Source organism: Spermophilus citellus (genome assembly GCF_964194105.1).
Source record: "Spermophilus citellus genome assembly, chromosome: 7".
NCBI classification, from domain to species: Eukaryota; Metazoa; Chordata; class Mammalia; order Rodentia; family Sciuridae; genus Spermophilus; species Spermophilus citellus.
The window spans coordinates 74,441,926-74,461,353 of NC_138188.1; the positions used below are offsets into that span (position 1 = coordinate 74,441,926).

A 19,428-nucleotide genomic window follows, 5' to 3' on the forward strand; every position below is an offset into this window, starting at 1 on the left:
CCCTCTATGGTGGTTTGAGAACAGCATTCATTAGCCCAATGTCTCCCTCTACAGCATCGTGGGCAAATACCCAGTATTCTACCCCTTTGATACCTAGTTTTGTTAAACCCTCCTCCTATGAGGCAATTCCTTTTAAAATGTCCTGTTTGTTTGCAATTGTAGCATGTTTTTGGCCTGGCATCTAAAACCTGTTGTACTGCAGCTGCCAAGACTTGCCCTTGTTCATTAATGTCTCTACATAATTTAATATATGTGTTTAAATCTTCATGTTTCCATGGTCTAATGACTTTCTTGCACCAATGATTTGCTTGCTCAAAGGGTAGCTGTTTAATTAATGGCATTGCTTGTTCTATATCCGCAAAAACTCTGGTAGCTGTTTGAATAAGCCTATCTACAAATTCAGCGTAAGGTTCATTAGCTCCTTGTATAACCTTAGATAATTGTCCTTGTAAATCTCCATGTCCTTGTAAATTCTTCCATGCCCTAACCACATCTGCAGCAATTTGTGAATATATAGCAGGATCATATTCAATTTGTTGCCGCTGACCCTCATAAGGTCCCTTTCCTAATAACATATCTAGATTTCTCTGAGGATAACCAGCTGTTGCATTTCGCCTAGCAGTCTCCGTGCAAAATTCCTGATTGGCAACCTTCCATAACAAATATTGCCCACCATTTAGCACAGCTTTACACATGCTAGCCCAATCTGCTGGCGTCACGTCCAAGTTGGTAATGGATTCGATCATGCTTACAGTGAAGGGTGCTTGGGGGGGGACCATAGGTTGTTACAGCCTCTTTTAGCTGCTTCACTATTTTGAAATCTAAAGTATGGTGAATTTGCTGCCCTCCTGTCTGCTCGAATACAGGGCATGCTAGTCTTTGAGGTCCTGTCTCAGGATCCCATCTATCAACTACGGGGGTTGGGGGCCCCACAGCATATGTTGTCTCTATAGGTGGAGCTGTTGGTTGGACACTTATGCCCTCTGGTGATAGAAAGGTGTTAGTAGCAGCCTCCTGTTGTAACTTTTTTTCTGATAGCCCGTTTTCTTTTAAATTTTCTTCTTCTGTCTGACTAACTCAAGAGACCTTCTCTTTTAGTTGATCTACCATAGTTTGAACCTCTAACAATTTACTTAACATTCTTTCAGTTTGTTTTTTACTAATTTCTGATCTACTATAAAGATAATGCAACCCAACAAAATAAAACAAAACCGAAACAGAATGAAACAAAAATGGAACAAAAAATCATTGTATCAGTTTTTCTATTTTCTTGATATGTGCATTTGTGGTCTATCTCTATCTGTTCCTCAGGGGCGAACAACTTCAAACTTTGAGCCAACCATTTTCCCCAGTTTGCCTGAGAAAGTTCTAGGGACAAGCATCTTGAAATAAAAACAAAATAAATCAAAACAAGAACACATTGTTTTTTGAAATGGTCACCCATTCTTTTGCTCTACTTCAGGGGCGAGCAATTTCAATTACCTCCAAGCTTCAGGCGTTCCCCACACAGGCCACCAAATACTACAGTCTGGCTGGGCACAAAATAACCGAGCTGCCACCCTGCCTTGTAGGTTCAAACAGCAACCTTTATTCCTGAACTCTCACGGGCACTCTATACACACTTCCGGGGAACACACTGCCTCCACCAGGCTCTGAGCGCCAGTTCTCTCAGAACCCCATGAGAACTCAACAGGAACTCCAAAGTAGCAGGCGCCTGAGGCAGCAGGATCTGCCCTAATCCCAGCAGGATCCGCCCTAATCCTGGAGCCCCCTATTCCCAGCAGGATCCGCCCTAATCCCAAGCAGGGTCACCTTTCAACCATTCCCTCTGGCAAAAATGCCAGGCATCATTCTGACTAAACTGTGGCTCTCAACACTTAATCACTTCTGATATATTTGAGACAGGGTCATGCTAAATTACTAATTCTAACCTTGAATTTGGGGATTCTCCTGCCTCAGACTTCAAAGTATTTGGGACTTCAAGTGTGTGCCACTATGCCAGACTCAGTTGCTGGAATTATCATACTAATGATTTGAAAAATAATTTTCTGAATAATGATTTTCCACATTAAAGCATTAGCCTCCATAACTTGCTAATTAAGGTCTCCTCCATAATAAACTTGGTGTTAAACGGGTAATTATCTCAATCCAAAAAAAATTGTGAAAGGTAATTTCTTCATTCTAAAAAGAAAGTTTTTTACACTCCTAAATAGGAATCCTATATTATCCACTAATCTTATTTACATACTTTAAGTGGGTGATTAGAGTTTTTAAAAAGGAATTTTCATTATACAACTTCTAAAAGTTGGTTGTTCATTGTTTCATTTTTTTAATAGGCAAATGAATCTGACCTGGATAATTGTTTTTCCTTGCTAATAATACTGAGGTGAATTATATCCTAAAAAATGTAATGAAAAGTAAGTTTTGAAAGAAAATTTAGTTATCTAGTTTTTAATACCTATGCAAATGTCCACTTCCAAAAAATAGTGTAGTTGAAATAATTGCTTTTTCCTTTTTACAGTAAAGCTGAGATCAGGAATTGGAATCATACTCATCATATGTAATTTCTGGTGGGAAGTTTCTCTTTAAGCCCATTTACCAAGTTGTTCTGAATTCTAGTTGCTGAAATTTGAAAATATTGAATTCTCTTTCTTCCTCTCCACCCTATTTATTTTATTTACAGGGTTACCTCTTCATGGCATTATTTGTCTGTTTCTAAAACATATTCCTCAAACTATATTCTTCCCTAACCCCCAACATTGAGGATTGAACCCAGCAGTGCTCTACCACTGAGTCCTTTCTTTAAATTTTGAGACAGTGTCTAGCTAAATTGCTGATGCTGCCCTCAAATTTGCCATCCTCCTGCCTCAGCCTCCCAAGCTGCTCGGATTACAGATGTGTCCACAATGCTTGGCTCACAAACTATATCCTATGGCTGATTTTCATAATCTTTGTAATTCTTCCTCACCTAATTTGTGTTTTCATAAAGTTTCAAAAAATTAAAAGTTTTTCGAACTAATAAAGTGAATCACAGTGGACTAAATATGTGTGTCCCATCTAAAATTCTGAGATTGAAATCCTAAACCCTAGTGAAATGATATTAGGATGCAGGGCCTTTGGGAAATTAATTAGGTCATGAGAGAGGAGTCCTCATCCAGGGAATTAGTGCCCTCATAAAAGGGACCCTAGAGAGCTCTCTCATCCTTTTTTTTTTTTTTTTTTTTTTCATGAAGGTATAAAGTCAGCAGCCTGCACTGGAAGAGGGCCTCCACCAAAACCCAACCATGCTCATTCCCTAACCTCTGACTTCCAGCCTCCAGGACTGTAAGAAATAATTTCCCCTATTAATAAACTGCCAAGTCTATAGAATTTTATTATAGCAGCCCAGACTAAGACACAGTGGGGGGCTGGGAATGTGGCTCAGGAGGTAGCGCGCTCGCCTGGCATGTGTGCGGCCCGGGTTCGATCCTCAGCACCACATACCAACAAAGATGTTGTGTCCGCCGAGAACTAAAAAATAAAATATTAAAAAAAAATTCTCTCTCTCTCTCTCTCTCTCCTCTCTCACTCTCTCTTTAAAAAAAAAAGACACAGTGGGTCTGTTTTCATTTATTCTTTTTTTCTCTCTAGTCTCTTTAAAAAATTAAAAAGTCACCCCATTTATGCCATATACCACACCAGTTACTTGTACACCCTATAAATATTTTATATGTAATGACCTAAGAGTAACTTGGCTATGATGAATTTGTACATTTCAAATGCCTTTATTTTAGATTTTAAGCAGCAGAACATCATGGCACAGATTTTAATAAAAAAAAACTGTTATACTTACAAAAATTATGATTAAGTTATTTATAGTATTGATCCAATATGGGTTATTGAGCAACTAAAATGTTGAAGAAGAAACTAACCTAAAATGACAATATTACATCTGGGAGGAACTTCAGAGATCTAGTCCAGGCTCATAAAGTGCACAACATATAAAATAACTCTCTATATAATAACTATGGGGTGTAGTTTTACTTTTCATGGTTGTAAATTATATGCTGTAAAATTTAGCATACCAAATCTTTGGTTCATGTATATTTTATGATAAGACTAATTTTAAAGAAAAACAAATAAATTTAAGGAAAAATATTGGTGCAGTGGACTACACCTGTAATCCCAGTTGCTCAATAAGTCTGAGGCATGAGAATTTCAAGTTCAAAGCCATCCTTAGCAATTTAGCAAGGCTATAGACAACCTAGCAAGACCCTGTTTCAAAATAAAAAGGGCTGGGGATGTGGCTCAGTGGTTAAGTGCCCTTGGTTTCAATCCTTGGTATAAAACAAAACAAAACAAAAAAAGTTTCTGGGGGGCTGGGGATGTGGCTCAAGCGGTAGCGCGCTCACCTGGCATGCGTGCGGCCTGGGTTCGATCCTCAGCACCACATACAAACAAAGATGTTGTGTCCGCCGAAAACTAAAAAATAAATATTAAAATTCTCTCTCTCTCTCTCTCTCAAAAAAAAAAAAAGTTTCTGGGCATGGTGGCACACAACTGTAATCCCCATGACTGGTGAGCCTGAGGCAGAAGGATTGCAAGTTCAAGGCCAGCCTCAGCAATTTAGGGAAACCCTGTCTCAAAATAAAAAATAAGCTCTCTGCTTTCTGATCATCATGTAAGCTGCTTCTCTCCACCACACTCTTCCACTATGATGTTCTGCCTCACTTAGAGCCCAAAGGAATTGAGTTAGCCTTTAAAATCCACAAAGAACTGAGACTTCTGAAACCTGAACCACTGAATGTTAATGAACTACTCATTATATAATTCTTGGCTTTTTTTTTTTCAACTGGCATTAAAATGTAACAGTCCTAGTGAATAGGACATTATAGGATTTTAAGAAGCATCTGTGAAAATTGACAGAATGTGGATGAAGATAGATGGTTGAAAGGTACCAGGTCTTGAGCATCCTGCAATGATCTTTCAGACCTCTCCTGGGATCTGCACAGGCTAGACCTGGGAGGGAGCAGTGCAAAGTATGCTGTAAAGGGAATCAGAAAGCTTTCATCTGAATATTATGTCCCTAATTTATTTTTCAGCTTTATATTGTAGACAACTTATTAGCATTTCTCAAGAGTAGAAATAACATATAATATATTCTTAACTAATAAGGGATGATGTTTGCTTTATGAATTTTGAATGGGGAGATGATAATTATGTTACTATCACCAGGTGGAGTACACATGCCTATAATCCTAGCCACTTGGGAAGCTGAGGCAAAAGGATTCCAAGTTCAAGGCCAGCTTCAGGAATTAAGTGAGGACCTAAGCAACTTAGCAATACTGTCTTAAAATTAAAAATAAAAAGGGCTGTGGATGTGTCAGTGGTTAAGCATCCCTGGATTTAATCTCTAGTAACTGCCCCTGGCCCAAAATTTTTATTACTAGTAATAGGTACCAAGATTGAATCCTTATCATGCCTCTGCAATGGCAGTAAATATTTTACATAAATTGTCTTATTTAAATTTCACAATGACTGTGTGTGTTTGGTGTCACTTTTTTTTTTTTTAAAGAGAGAGTGAGAGAGAGAGAGAGAGAGAGAGAGAGAGAGAATTTTTAATATTTATTTTTTAGTTCTCGGCGGACACAACATCTTTGTTGGTATGTGGTGCTGAGGATCGAACCCGGGCCGCACGCATGCCAGGCGAGCGCGCTACCACTTGAGCCACATCCCCAGCCCTGATGTAAATAACTTCTGAGTGTGTTTTCTTACAACAACATGCAAGTAAAAAGTGACACCAGAGGGCTGGGGATGTGGCTCAAGCGGTAGCGCGCTCGCCTGGCATGCGTGCGGCCTGGGTTTGAGCCTCAGCACCACATACAAACAAAGATGTTGTGTCCGCCAAAAACTAAAAAATAAATATTAAAAAAAATTCTCTCTCTCTCTCTCTCTCTCTCTCTCTATTTAAAAAAAAAAAAAAAGAAGTTATTTACATCATCTTACATGACTGTCGGCATTAGACATAGAATTCTAACCTGCATTAACTTACTCAAAAGGCGACACATGTAGTCAGTATTTACACATAATAAAAACTCACTGAAGCAATATAAAAATATGGGATCTTTATGAATATTGACCCATGATAACTACACAAAATAAATGCACTATGCTTTTCTTGTAAAAATAATAAATAAATAAAAATAATTTTTTTAAAATGCGGGGGATGTTTCCTCTAAATTCAATTCCCAGGACAAAAAACTAAAACTAAAAAAAAAAAAAATTCTTAAATGAAGTAAATAATAGTAATATTGAAACATGAGTACAGGAAGAACTGAATGGGTGATGCATAAATGATTTTTGAAATTTGAGAATATGGAATTCCATTTTTTTCCAGTACTGGGGATTGAACCCAGTGATGCTCTACCACTGAGGTACATCCCCAGCCCGTTTTATTTATTTATTTATTTTAATTTTTAGACAGCATCTCACAAAGTTGCTGAGGCTAGTCTTGAACTTGTGATTCTCCTGCCTCAGCCTCCTGAGCCACTGTGCTAACATAGAATTCCAATCTACACTTGTTTTCAGCTTAGAAAAATGATTCATTAATCATTAGTCAATGCTTTTTTAAGGTAACATAAACATAACTTCTAACCAATCTAATCATTCTAAAAATTTTCCTTAGAGAAAGTTAAAATGTGCCCTCCCCCCCCCCCCTGTTTTTTTTCATTGAACATTATATTTGACACCTGGAAAGAGAAAATAACAAAAGAATATGGACCAAAGCATGACTCTTGATTTCTAATCTGTGTTCCCTAAATATAAATTGTGATTATGACCATGAACAATGAATGCAATGTTATTAAATTTCTCTCAAATGGTTCATGGACTCTTTATAACTTCTTAGAAACTCACTTCTTTACTCTTCATTTTACAAATAGCTATAGAATATCCACCATCAAGCTAAGTGCTTAGGGATGCAAAGATGAATAAAACATGTGATTCTTTACCTCAAAAAGATATAGCTTATTATATAAGAAACATCTTCACATTTCTGAACTTGGGTTAAACGTCAAATAATGACTTGTTGTGTTTGTTTGCTTTGTGTATGGTGCTACCATAACCATACTTGTGACCAAATACTCCAAAATATTTTCCAGAGTGGTGAAAGTTTACACAGTCATTGGTGGATCATGTTTCCTTACATCCTTATCAACAATATCATATATGACTTTAAAATCTTTTGCATGTCTGAGGTGTATAAAGTAGTACATTGCTTAAATTTGCAAGGCTGACAATATCTTAATTTGCTTGATAGTCATTTTAAAAGTTTTTCTCATTTTGTGAACTCTTCTCCTTATTTAATTTTCTTTTTCTATTTTTGAGACAGGGTTTTGCTAATGTTGCCCAGGCTAGCCTTGAACTCAGGTGCCCAGGTGATCCTCTTGCCTCAGTTTCTGCAGTAACTTAGACTACAAACTTGTGTCACCATGACTAGTTTTGCTTTTCCATAATTTTTTGTCCACTTTTCTATTGGGTTTTTTCCTGATCAATTTTCAGAAATTCTTTATACATTTTAAATACTGATTTTATTTTATTTCTTTATTTGGGGGGGTATCAGTGCCTGAATTTAGGAGCACTCGGCCACTGAGACACATCCCTAGCCCTATTCTGTATTTTATTTAGAGACAGGGTCTCACTAAGTTGTTTAGTGCTCACTTTTGCTGAGGCTGGCTTTGAACTCATCATCCTCCTGCCTCAGCCTCCCGAGCTGCTGGGATTACAGGCATGCATCACTGTACTGGGCTTGATTTTATTTTTTACAGTACTGGGGATTGAACCCAGGGCCTCATTCAGGCTAGGGAAGTGCTCTACCACTAAGACATAATTCCTGGCCTTGATTTTCTTATTTGTTTTTGGTGCTGGAGATAACTCAAGTGTTGTGTGCATGCTAAGCATGCACTCCCCCACTGAACTATACCCCTAATTCTTATAATTTATTTTGCACTGGGGCTTTAACCCCAGGGATACTTTACCACTTAGCCATATCCCCAACCCTTTTTATTTTTTTTATTTTGAGACAGGGTCTCACTAAGTTGCTTACAGACTGTTGCTAAGGCTGGCCTCAAACTTGCAATCCTCCTGCCTCAGCCTCTTGAGTACCTGGGATTGATTACAGGTATGCATCACCTTGCCCAGTAAATATGATATTTATGGCCTATATTCCTAGAGCATATCATTTGTTACTGATGTCTTTTGTTGAAATCTTCATAGTTACTAGGGATAAATTGTATTTTCCCTTTGCAAGTTGTAAAATTCTCTCCAGCTCCTATGTTACAAAAACTACTTCACTACATCTTTTTATTGTTTTATTTTTCATGTTTAGGACTTATACACATCAGAATTTATTTCTGTAGAGGTATGACTCAAGTTTAATTTTTATTCATTCATGTTAACTTATTTCTTTTTTTTTTTTTGAGAGAGGAAAGGGGGGGGGAGAGAGAGAGAGAGAGAGAGAGAGAGAGAGAGAGAGAATTTATTTATTTATTTATTTTAGTTCTTGGCGGACACAACATCCCCGTTGGCATGTGGTGCTGAGGATCGAACCCGGGCCGCACGCATGCCAGGCGAGCGCGCTACCGCTTGAGCCACATCCCCAGCCCCATCATGTTAACTTATTTCTAACCCAATACTATCAGTTTAAAATTCATCTTCTTCTATTGACTCATGCTACTAATTTTACAAAGTATCAACTTCTCATAGACATAATCAGAATTATGAGTCCATGTCTGTACTCATGATATTTCATTGTTTGTTATCCCAACAGTACCACATCCTTTAATAATAATAGCATGCTTTAAGTATTATGGCTCAGCAGTGTGTGTTTATACCATGTTGTGTGAATTCATTATCTCTAGTCTGAGAATTGTTTGTTATTGGTAGAGTTTTTCTTCCTCCATGTAAATTAGAACTAGCTCCAATTCCACTACAGTCTTTTTAGTACTTTAACAATAATTGCATTAAAATTAAAGGAAATAATCCTGGGTGATCTGGGTGAGCCTGAACCAATTAGCTGAAAGGTCTTAAGAGCAGAACCAAGGCTTTCCTAGGTAGAAGAAATTCTGACTCTGGACTACAGTGTCATGGCCGGCTCAAGAGTTTCTGACCTTACTGAAGGACTGCTTGACATATTTTGGTCTTGCATAGCCAGTCCATGCATTCATATAAGGCACTTCATTACAATAAATCTCATCCTCCTACCATAACTGAAACACACAGTAATACAACAAAGTATGAGACTGTCCTTGATCATTTGAAATAGTTTTCTTTTCTTTCTTTTTCTTTTTTTTGTACCATGAATTGAACCCAGGGCACTCAACTACTGAGACACATCCTCAGCCATTTTTTAAAAAGTATTTATTTATTTATCTTAGTTGGACACAATACCTTTATTTTATTTATTTATTCTTATGTGGTGCTGAGGATCGAACCCAGGGCTTCACATGTGCTAGGCAAGTGTGCTCTACCACTGAGCCACAACCCCAACCTTTTTTTCTTTTAATTTAGAGACAGGATATTGCTGGGTTGCTTAGGGCCTTGCTTAGTTGCTGAGGCTGGCTTTAAATTTACAATCCTCCTGCCTCAGCCTCCAGAGTTGCTGGGATTATAGGCATATACCAGTGCACCTGGCCTACTTTTAGATCTTTACTGGGAAAAAAGTATCTTTTTTCCTTGTTTCCTTTTTTTCTTTATTTAGGTGTGGTCTCACTATGTTGTCTAGGCTGACTTTGAACTTCTGGGCTCAAGTACTCCTGCTGCCTCAGACTACACAGTAGCTGGCATTACAGCTGTGTGCCCATGTGTGCCATTGGGTAAGACTCTGGAAAAATTTTTTTGAACAGGACTGGGGATGCAGCTCAGAAGGTAGAAAACTTGCCTAGCATGCACAGGGCCTTTGCTTGATGCCTGCTAGAATAACAACAACAACAATAACAACAACAGCAAAATTACTTTTTTCTCTTTCATTCTTTCTTTCTTTCTTTCTCTCTCTCTCTCTTTCTTTCTTTCTTTCTTTCTTTCTCTCTTTCTCTCCTTTTCTTTCTTTCTTTCTTTAACTCAGGAGTGCTTAACCACTGAGTCATATCACCAGCCCTTTTTCATTTTTTTTTTAATTTTGAGACAGGGTCTGACTAAGTTGCTTAAGGCCTCACAAGTTGCTGAGACTGGCTTTGGACTTGAAATCCTCATGCCTCAGCCTCCTTAGCTGCTGGGATCACACACATGCATCACTGTGTCCAGCTCTTTTTCTTTTTCATTAACATTTCTAAAGATTTCTAGCAGAAATAATTAACATGTTCTGTGTGTGCATATGATTTTGGTGTGGGGAGAGTGGACAGGGAGAGGAGAAAATGAGTAAATGTTGTAAAATACCATGAACCAAATGATTCCAGTTTATTTTAAAAATCACACCTAGGGTTTTACTATGTTACTACTAATAAAAGCCACCTTTTACCATATCTCTGTAATTCTAGCCAATGGACTAGCCTGTTTAATAAACAGTATATAGGTCTGAGGATGTAGCTCACTAGTATGCGCAAGACCCTGGATTTGATCCTCAGCACTGCAAAAGCAACCATAAACTACAAAAGCCCTCAAATAGACTGTGTGGAATCTCTCCATGACTAGTGCCCACAGTGACTGAAATGACCTTCTAAAATGTAAATCAGACCTGGGCTCCAAATTTTCCAACTGCTTGATGTTGCATTTACAAGAAAATGCAAAATTCTAATCTCAACCTCTATGATTCCACATCTGCCTACTTCCCTAAACTTATTTCCCTCACTTTCATTTTCCTTCCCTCTACCCCAACCATACTAGCCTCCTTTCTTTTCATCAGCCATACCACTGTCCTTCCTATGAGTCTTTGGACTTCCTGTTCCAACTATTTTGGGCATTCCTCCTTCAGATATTTCTAGGATTGGCTTCCTGGGGAAAAGTTCCTGGGAAATGTTACTTCCTTAGTAAGAATTCAGCCTCTTTCTCATTTTTCTTCAGAAAGTCAATCTCACTGCCACTGGGGATTTTTTTTCTTCAGAGTAGTAAGCATTATCTGAAATGATCTAATTTACTGTTATTTTGCTTATTGATAAATCTGTTCCAATAGAACAATTTTTTATTGGTTCCAATAGAACAATATTTATCTAGTTCTTATTGTATGCCCATCAGTACTCTAATCTGAAAATCACAACACATGAAGTAGGTGTTATCAGTATTCTGATTTTATAGATGAAATACCTGTGATCCAGACAGATTAAGTGCCTTCATTTGCATCTCATTTGCCAACTCTGGAAAGAAATACCCACGACTCTCTGTTGAGTCACTGTATAGACCACGAGCAGCAGTCACTTTCCATGGATTCGAGAAATGCACTCTCAGGGTACACTCTGACCCAGTGAATAAAACCCGTCAATTTAACAAGATTCCCAGGTGATTCTGTTATACTCAAATTCGGGACCCCCAAAAGACCACCAGAGTCCAAGATTGATTTAAACAGCAAAGAGGTGTTTATTGCGAGCTAGCTCGGTCCTTCGCTGCACACAGCAACTGGTGACGTTGAGAGGCTCTGAGCCCAGGGTTTGCAGCAGTTTTATACATTCTTTGGAGAAGGCAGGGACCCCCACATACATCATAGCATCTCTTAGCAAATCATCACACACCACGGTGAAAAACAAATAACAACTCTAAAACATGATTAGCACATTCACTGGCGGGAACAAGTTGGGTAGGGGTAATTGGTGTCTACAAGAGGGGGATTCATTTGAATTGATTGGTTTAAGCCAAGAGGGGAGTTCGTGCTGAACTACATGGTTTCCCAACACCATAAACTACTGGGAGGGTCATCTGGCATCCCAGGTATTTCCCTGTCTCATGCTGATTGGTGGCTGCTAGGGGGTTGCTATGGGTCCCCACCTAGCCTGAGTCAAGGACATCTGATGCAGCAGATCTCTCCTCTTATTTGTAGATAAACAACTTAGCAGGGTGGGAATGTGCCTAGGAGTGCTCTGTGGGTCTTTCCAAGGACAAAGGTCATGTCCCTTCCTTGGACAGGCTTTGCTCTGAGGTAGAGGCTGGTTTTTCAATTCCTAATGTTTAAGAATCACTAGTCTAAAGAACGTTGAAGCCAGAATTAGAAAGGTAGTCAGTGTAGATACGTAAATCAAGTCAGGTCGGATCTAGGAGGCCAATTTTGAGTGAGTCTGGGAAGTTGGAGACTGTTCCCTGAGGGATTTCATCAAGAACCGACCCCTGCTCCAACCTGTTGCCAAGATAACCTGTCCCAGGAATTTCCCTTCCCCCACGGGGACCTATAAGCTTGTTAACGTGTCCTTGGCTACACCACCTGGCCCTTCCCCCTTCAGCCCACCTGTTTTCCACCTTTTGGCCTTCCCACTGAGCATTCCTGGGCCTAGTCACATACACAGGAAGGAGAAAGAAAAGGGGGGAAAGGCAGGAGAACAAAGGAATCCTAGGACATATAAAAAGGGCAGGACACCTGGCTTCTTGGGATACCAGGATACCAGCTATGGCCCCCCCCCCCCCCCCTTCTCCCTCTAGGAGAAGTCTATCTATTTCCCTTTGGAGACCCTTTTCAAATAAACCCTGCTTCATATGCTTGCCTCTGCATGCCTCTCTAATGTTCAAACTTCAACATATGGGGGAGCACGACTAGCCACCGATAATTGGCGGTATCAACGTCATATTACTAAATCTCACCTTTAATCTCTCTCTCTCTCTTTCTCTCTCTCTCACACACACACACACACACACACACACACACACACTCCCATTATTGGAAAAACAGGTAGCAAATCACACAAAAACAGCAGTGGAGAGGTCAAAAGGTTTTCCTTTTGTTGTTGGCCTTCCAAACATAAATCCCTCTGCTCACTCAGTTCAGACCCCCACTTTTTTCAGTTGTTTCTGAATAGTCATGGGAAGCTAGCCACACCTAGACTGGGCAGAGCTTGGCAGACATTGAGGGAGGAGGAAGGAAAAGCACACTTCTGATAGAAGTCCCTGACCACAACAACCCTTGTCTTCTGCCCTTAAGAAAAATGGCGCCCCATGTAGATGCGTTTCCGGCCACGGATCCCAACATAATAGGAGAGGGCCAGAGACCGGAAGTAACCGCCCTTTTGCCACTCCTCCCGCCTCCCCTCGCCGTCCAGCCTCTATAGGTAGGATGAGGCAGCCTAGGGGCTGTGGCGGGGCTGCGGTTGCCGGGTGACAAGTTTAAGAGCTGGAAGGTGAGTGCCCGCTGCCTTGACCGCTGGTTGGTTCGCGACGCTTGGGGTGACCTTCGAGCGGCCAGGGACAAGGGGCGGAGAGTTAATTGTTGGCCGAGCTCTCTGTGACGGGGCTCGGCCGCCGCCGCAGGTCCTTCGGGGAAAGAGCGAGGGAACTGGGATCCGGCGGGGCACACGAGGCCGGAGCCCCGGGGCAGCTAGGGGTTCCGGGCCGCCTCCGGCGCGCGGGGCGTGCGGGGTCTGGCCCCGAACCTGCGAGCTAGGCACCCGCGCCCGCGGTGTCAGACATGGAAGGCCTTTCCCCAAGGTAGGTGTTCGCGCCGCGGAGCCCGTGGACGTCCCCGCCCTGCTTTCCCACGCAGCTCCGTGGTGCGCTCATTTCGTGACCCTCTGGAAGGATCCGGCTTCTTTGGGCCACCGTGGTCCATTCCACGTACACGCCACGAACAAAGTGAGCAGTGATTGGAGTTTTTTCGTAAGAAGCTTCCAGGGAGGAAATTAAAAAAAAATGTACATTCCTTGAAGTTTTTTTGGTACTTCGGCTGGGAGCGCGAGACTCCATTAAGACTTGTCTTCTTGTTTGTTCTGATCAAATACTTCTGAACGTCAGCACTGCATTGTGATCTTGGGATTTTATTTCCCTCCTCTCACCTAAAGCTCCTGGTTGGGAAACTTAATAACTTAGTTATTGTTGGGAACTTGGCTTCCTCTCACTATCCCAGTTCCCTGATATACTTGAGTCACATGCAGTAACGATTTAGCCACGGTTAGTTTCATCTTCTCCAAAGGGAAATAAAGTAGAAATTGCAACCAAGACTTTGGCCAATAGAGTTCACCTATTTTATTGAGATATCGCTCAAACGTAGCCTGTAATTTCTGACTAAAACGCTTTCTGCTCAAAAAACAATTACCTAAAAGTATTTTGGCAGTTTTAATTTATTTCATCTGGGAGTTAAGGAATGATGTCAGAATGTGAATGTCATTATTATACAGTTTTGATCAGTGCTTCTCCCCCCCCCCTCCCCCCACAAGGTCTTTGTGTTGCCCAGGCTCCTGGGTGCAATTGATATATCCGCCTCTGCCACCCAGGTAGCTGGGCCCATAGGCCAGTACCAGTGCTAAGTACCGCTTTTATAACTTTATTTCTTCCTTTAGTAGCATAATGGCAGAATCGGCTTCTCCACTGAAGCACTTTGTGCTGGCTAAGAAGGCAATTTCTTCAATATTTGCCCAGTTACTGGAGTTTGTTACTGAAGGATCACATTTTGTTGAAGGTTAGTTCCTCTTAAGTTCTTAAAATGATTACTGTTGAAAATATGTAAAGGTGCTTTATTATTTCAACTCTAGCTATTAAACTCATTTTGGACATTGTTCTGTATACTTTGAGGGAGTCCGTAATTAATAAAACCCATTTCTGCTCTCCAGAAAATTAAATGGTATTAACAGTTAAGGAATAAGTGCTTATATGTAAAGTACTATTTATTCTAGGCACTTTATTATATTAATAACTTCTTCAATCCTCATGTCACCACTAAGGTGGTTATAATCATACTCATTTTGAAGGTAAGGAAACCAAGGCACAGCAAAATTAAGCAGTTTGCCCAAGATTACACAGCCCTAAGTGCCTAGTGAAAAATAGGCAGTCCACAGTCATTATACTTATTTTCTTCCCCAACTTAATTAAACCAAGACCTCAGGCCTTAAATTTTCCTCTTACATAAGGCAAAGTTATAGTGCAGAAAGGGTAAAAGGAGTTTTCATAAAATTTTTTTTTTCTTCTCATTCCTTTCATGGTACTGAGAATTTGAACTTGGGGACAATTTACTATTGAGTTATAGTCCCAGCCCTTTTAATTTTTGAGATGGGGTCTTGCTAACTTGTTAAGGCTGGCCTCAAACTTGGAATCTTCCTGCCTCAGTCTGGGATTATAGATATAGATGTGCCCCACTGCCCTTGGCTAATTTTCATAAAATTCCATATAACTGTTCAGGCAAAGATGGTAAGGAATGTCTTCCCAGGATATACTAATTTAGAAATAACTATTGAAATTCTTATAGCTTTTAAGATTGTGTGTCCATTAAGTATACAATGAAAGGGGGGAATTATTATATAAACTACTCTGATGACATGGGGAAACATTTGTTAGGTTGATAGAATTATACTTTTTTTGCCTTGTTCTCCTAACCCTCCCTCACCAGATTTTGAGCTCAAATCTCTTCATCTCCATCTCACTTTGTCACTAGCACCAAGTTGACACAGTTCAAGTTCTATTGTTGAATGAGGAGAAAAAAATTACTGGTATAGTATCTTTATGTTTCGAATTTGGAAGGAATTTGAGCTGGCACAGTGACTTCTTTTTTTTTTTTAATGTATATTTTTTTAAAGAGAGAGTGAGAGAGGGAGAGAGAGAGAGAGAGAGAGAGAGAGAGAGAGAGAGAGAATTTTAATATTTATTTTTTAGTTATTGGCGGACACAACATCTTTGTTTGTATGTGGTGCTGAGAATCGAACCCCGGGCTGCACGCATGCCAGGCGAGCGCGCTACCGCTTGAACCACATCCCCAGCCCGTGACTTCTTTTTTTGTTTTGCACAGTGACTTTGAGTTTTTTTTTCCTAAAAATGTTGATAGAAAGTGACAGTGAGGTTAAAAGTAATCTGTGATGAGTCTAATAAATTGAGTTAGTGAAAAGGGCAAGATTTGAATCTGAATTCATTATTACTGGTTCTAGAACCTCAGAAAAAAGTGTTGCAAAAAAGACAGATCAGGAACAACAAAAGTAAAATGAAAAAGTGTAGTAATACTTTAGCCAGTGCTATTTACCAAATTGCACATATTTTTATTAATGTATAGAAAGGTAAAATGAGATGGAAAATTTAAGTTTAATAAGACAAGCACTGAGTAAGTTTTGTTTATTTATTTTTATATGGTGTTGAGGTTGAACCCAGGGCCTCACACATGCTAGGTGAGCGCTCTACCGCTGAGCCACAACCCCAGCCCCAGTGAGTAAGTTTTAAGTGGCACTGTTTGTCTCTAATTAGGATCATTTAGATAGGCAAATGTCTTTACTTTGGAAAAAGAGTTGATAAGATTGCAAATATCAGTTTATCTCTTACTCCTAAAATAAAACAAGTAGAAAAGGTTGTTCTGCTTTTAAACCCAGGTTTTTCTAGTTCCCTGGTGCTTGGAAGAGCAGAGGAAGAGGAAGGGTTGAGCTAGAGTGGGCAGGTATCATTAAAGCTATGAAGTGGGATTTAACTTGTAATTCTCTTTCCTCTGCCTTTTCATGTTGAGTGAATTGTGTTGCTCCATCCCTGGAGGAAGCAGAACAAGAAGTGATAAGGTTGCAAGGTCTTTTTTAGCCTGGAAACTGAACCATATCTTAATATATGAAGGATTTTTGTTTAAACTCTTATTTCTTAGCGTTTATTTCTTAGCGTGTAGGCCCAGGTTCTCAGCTTCAGTTAGTTGGAACAGTAACAGGTGGTTATTAGATTTTTGTTTTTCTCTTTGGAATTGGATTTTTATGTCAGGTAGATACTTTGTATTTTTGAAATCTAGATGAATAATAAATTCTTGCAATTTTTAATGTCTGAAATTCTTTTGGGCAGTATTCTTATGAACCATTGCAACAGGGCATGGATCTTTTACCAAATACTCATTAGACTATGAGCATTTTTATTTTTCAAATATTTTAATGTAGAACAAAATATATAGTTTTAGGTGTTCCACTGAATGGTATTTCTAATATCATTTCAATTTTGCAGCAATATACAGGAATCCAGAACTTGATCGAATAGCCACTGAAGATGATTTGGTGGAAATACAGGGGTGTAAAAATAAGCTTTCTGTCATTGGTGAGGTGCTGTCTCGGAGACACATGAAAGTGGCATTTTTTGGCAGGTAATCCTTTATTATTTCTTCTAAGGTAGGTTTCTAGAAATCAGCTTTTCTTGGTCATATCCCCAGCTTTTTCTGATGTTTCAGCAAGTTATATTTACCCTCCCTTCCCACACACCCCAACAGTTTGTACCTGTGTTAGATGTGAAAGCTATTAGAATGTAAAGGAATTTCTCAGTGTAATTGTCTGGAATGATAGAGTAATCTCTGCCACAGCCTACACATTAATTTAATAATCAGTTAATGGGCTGGGTAGTAGAGCACTCAACTAGCACACTCGGCCCTGGGTTGATTTTTTTTTTTTTTTTTAAGAGAGAGTGAGAGAGGGGAGAGAGAGAGAATTTTTAATATTTACTTTTTAGTTCTCGGCGGACACAACATCTTTGTTGGTATGTGGTGCTGAGGATCGAACCCGGGCCGCACGCATGCCAGGCGAGCGCGCTACCGCTTGAGCCACATCCCCAGCCCCTGGGTTGATTTGTAACACCTTAAAAAGAAAATAAAATTAATTGTTAACTCCTGTATATTGTGTATTCTGTTAGGCATGAGAGGTGCAAAGACAAATGATTGACTAGCTCCATACTTTTTTTCACAAACATCATGCTTTATCCTGTCACAGGAGAAGAGATATCTCCAGAGGAGGATCCTGAGGATCCTTCTCTCCCAGAAGCAGGAACTCAGTTTAGAACTAGTTAGGTCCAGAATGATAAAAAAAAATTTCAGCACACACCAGGCAGAGGCATACACAGATTTATTTAGGAATGCAGATACATGTTCAAAGGAGAATGTGGGCCATCTGAAGTGTGAGAGATGCACTTTTGGGGTTCTTTGCTCTTTTATATGAAATTTTTTTAGTGGTGGGTATGGAAAGATATGTAGGGATGATTACAGTCTGGTGCTCAATCGCTTATGGTGTTTTGATCATTCTTAGAATCCTTAGGCCAATGTGGTGTTCATTATCTGATCAATAGATAATGTTGGAAAGTTTCTGTAAATTATAAGTTTTTCAAAATATTATGTCTCTTTGGCTAATCTGGTGGGCTGTTTAACAGTGCACAAGGTAATTATCATAAGTGAATTTATGGTTAAGATTTACAAATTTAAGATTTATAGATTTCCCAGAAATTTGGGAATGGTAGGCCTGGGAGAAAGATTGGCTTGGTGAATGAGAGGCCTGGAAAAATATTCAGAACTTCTGAATTAAAATTTTATTTCCTTGCCCTTCCTTTCTGTTTCTCTTCTATTTCTTTTATTTTATCCTACCTCAGTACCAGTAGGAGCATTTATTCACTGAACTAACCTCATAGGTCTTCTACTTTCCATTTTAGGGCTTTTGTACTTGCAATTTCCTCTGTCTAGATTACTCTGCAGATTTCATCCTAAATATTAATACTTCAGAAGCCTTCCCTTGTTACTCTGTCAAAGAAATTCCTTCACAATTCTTTTTTGTTTTGTTTTGTTTTGATAGTGGGGATTGAAATGAGTGATGCTTAACCACTGAGCCACCTCTCCAGCCCTTTTTATTTATTTTTTTTTATTTTGAGAGAAGGCCTTGCTAAGTTGCTGAGGCTGGTCTGGAACTTGGAATCTTCCTGTCTCAGCCTTTCAACTTGCTGAGATTACAGATGTGTGCCACTATACCTGGCATTCAGTCATTCTTTCTTTTTCTTTCTTTTTTTTTAAACATTTATTTTTTAGGTGTAGATGGACGCAACACAGTGCCTTTATTTTTATGTGGTGCTGAGGAGTGAACCCAGGTCCTGCATGTGCTAGGCGAGCCCTCTATTTCTGAGCCACAATCCCAGCCCCTCAGTCATTCTTTCTTGAAGCACCCTGCTTGTGTCCTTCAAAGCTTTTTACAAAGTTCCATTATTTTGTGTTTTCATTTTCTGCTTCTTCCACTTGGCAACAAGAGTTTGATAGTGAGATGGCTCCGTAAAAGAGGTTGTACCTCAGATTAGGGTGGAGTAAGAGTGGGAAGAAGCCTCCTGAAGAGGCAGTGACTCAAGCTGCACTACTTGAGAAGGAGAAATAGGTAGGTCCAAGCAGCTGGTCCTTGATTTACCATGGTTCTAATAGCGATTTTTTTTTTTTTCTGATTTCTTTGTGGTACAAAGCAGTGTGTACTCAGCTGCAATTACCTTTTGAATTTTGATCTTTTCCTGGGCTAGTGATGTATGAAATAATACTCTCCAGACTCAGGATAGTGGCAGCAAGCTACAACTCCAAATCAGCCCCATGAT

At 39.6% G+C, this 19,428-nt stretch overlaps 1 protein-coding gene across 5 annotated transcripts in view; it reads left to right on the forward strand.

The window, feature by feature from the left end:
- Positions 1 to 13,165: 13,165 nt before the first annotated feature.
- The window catches only part of MFN1 (mitofusin 1), a 38,929-nt gene continuing 32,666 nt past the window's right edge, over positions 13,166 to 19,428 (forward strand). Inside the window, exons 1-3 of one of the 5 annotated variants that reach the window (XM_081301235.1) lie at positions 13,166 to 13,286; positions 14,442 to 14,560; positions 17,053 to 17,188. In XM_081301235.1, coding sequence (XP_081157361.1) covers positions 14,449 to 14,560; positions 17,053 to 17,188 — 248 coding nt within the window. In that variant the 5' untranslated portion in view covers positions 13,166 to 13,286; positions 14,442 to 14,448. Of the gene's footprint in view, positions 13,287 to 13,341; positions 13,594 to 14,441; positions 14,561 to 17,052; positions 17,189 to 19,428 lie in introns of those variants that run through there. The other 4 variants (XM_081301236.1, XM_081301233.1, XM_081301234.1 and 1 more) reach the window with 4 other exon arrangements.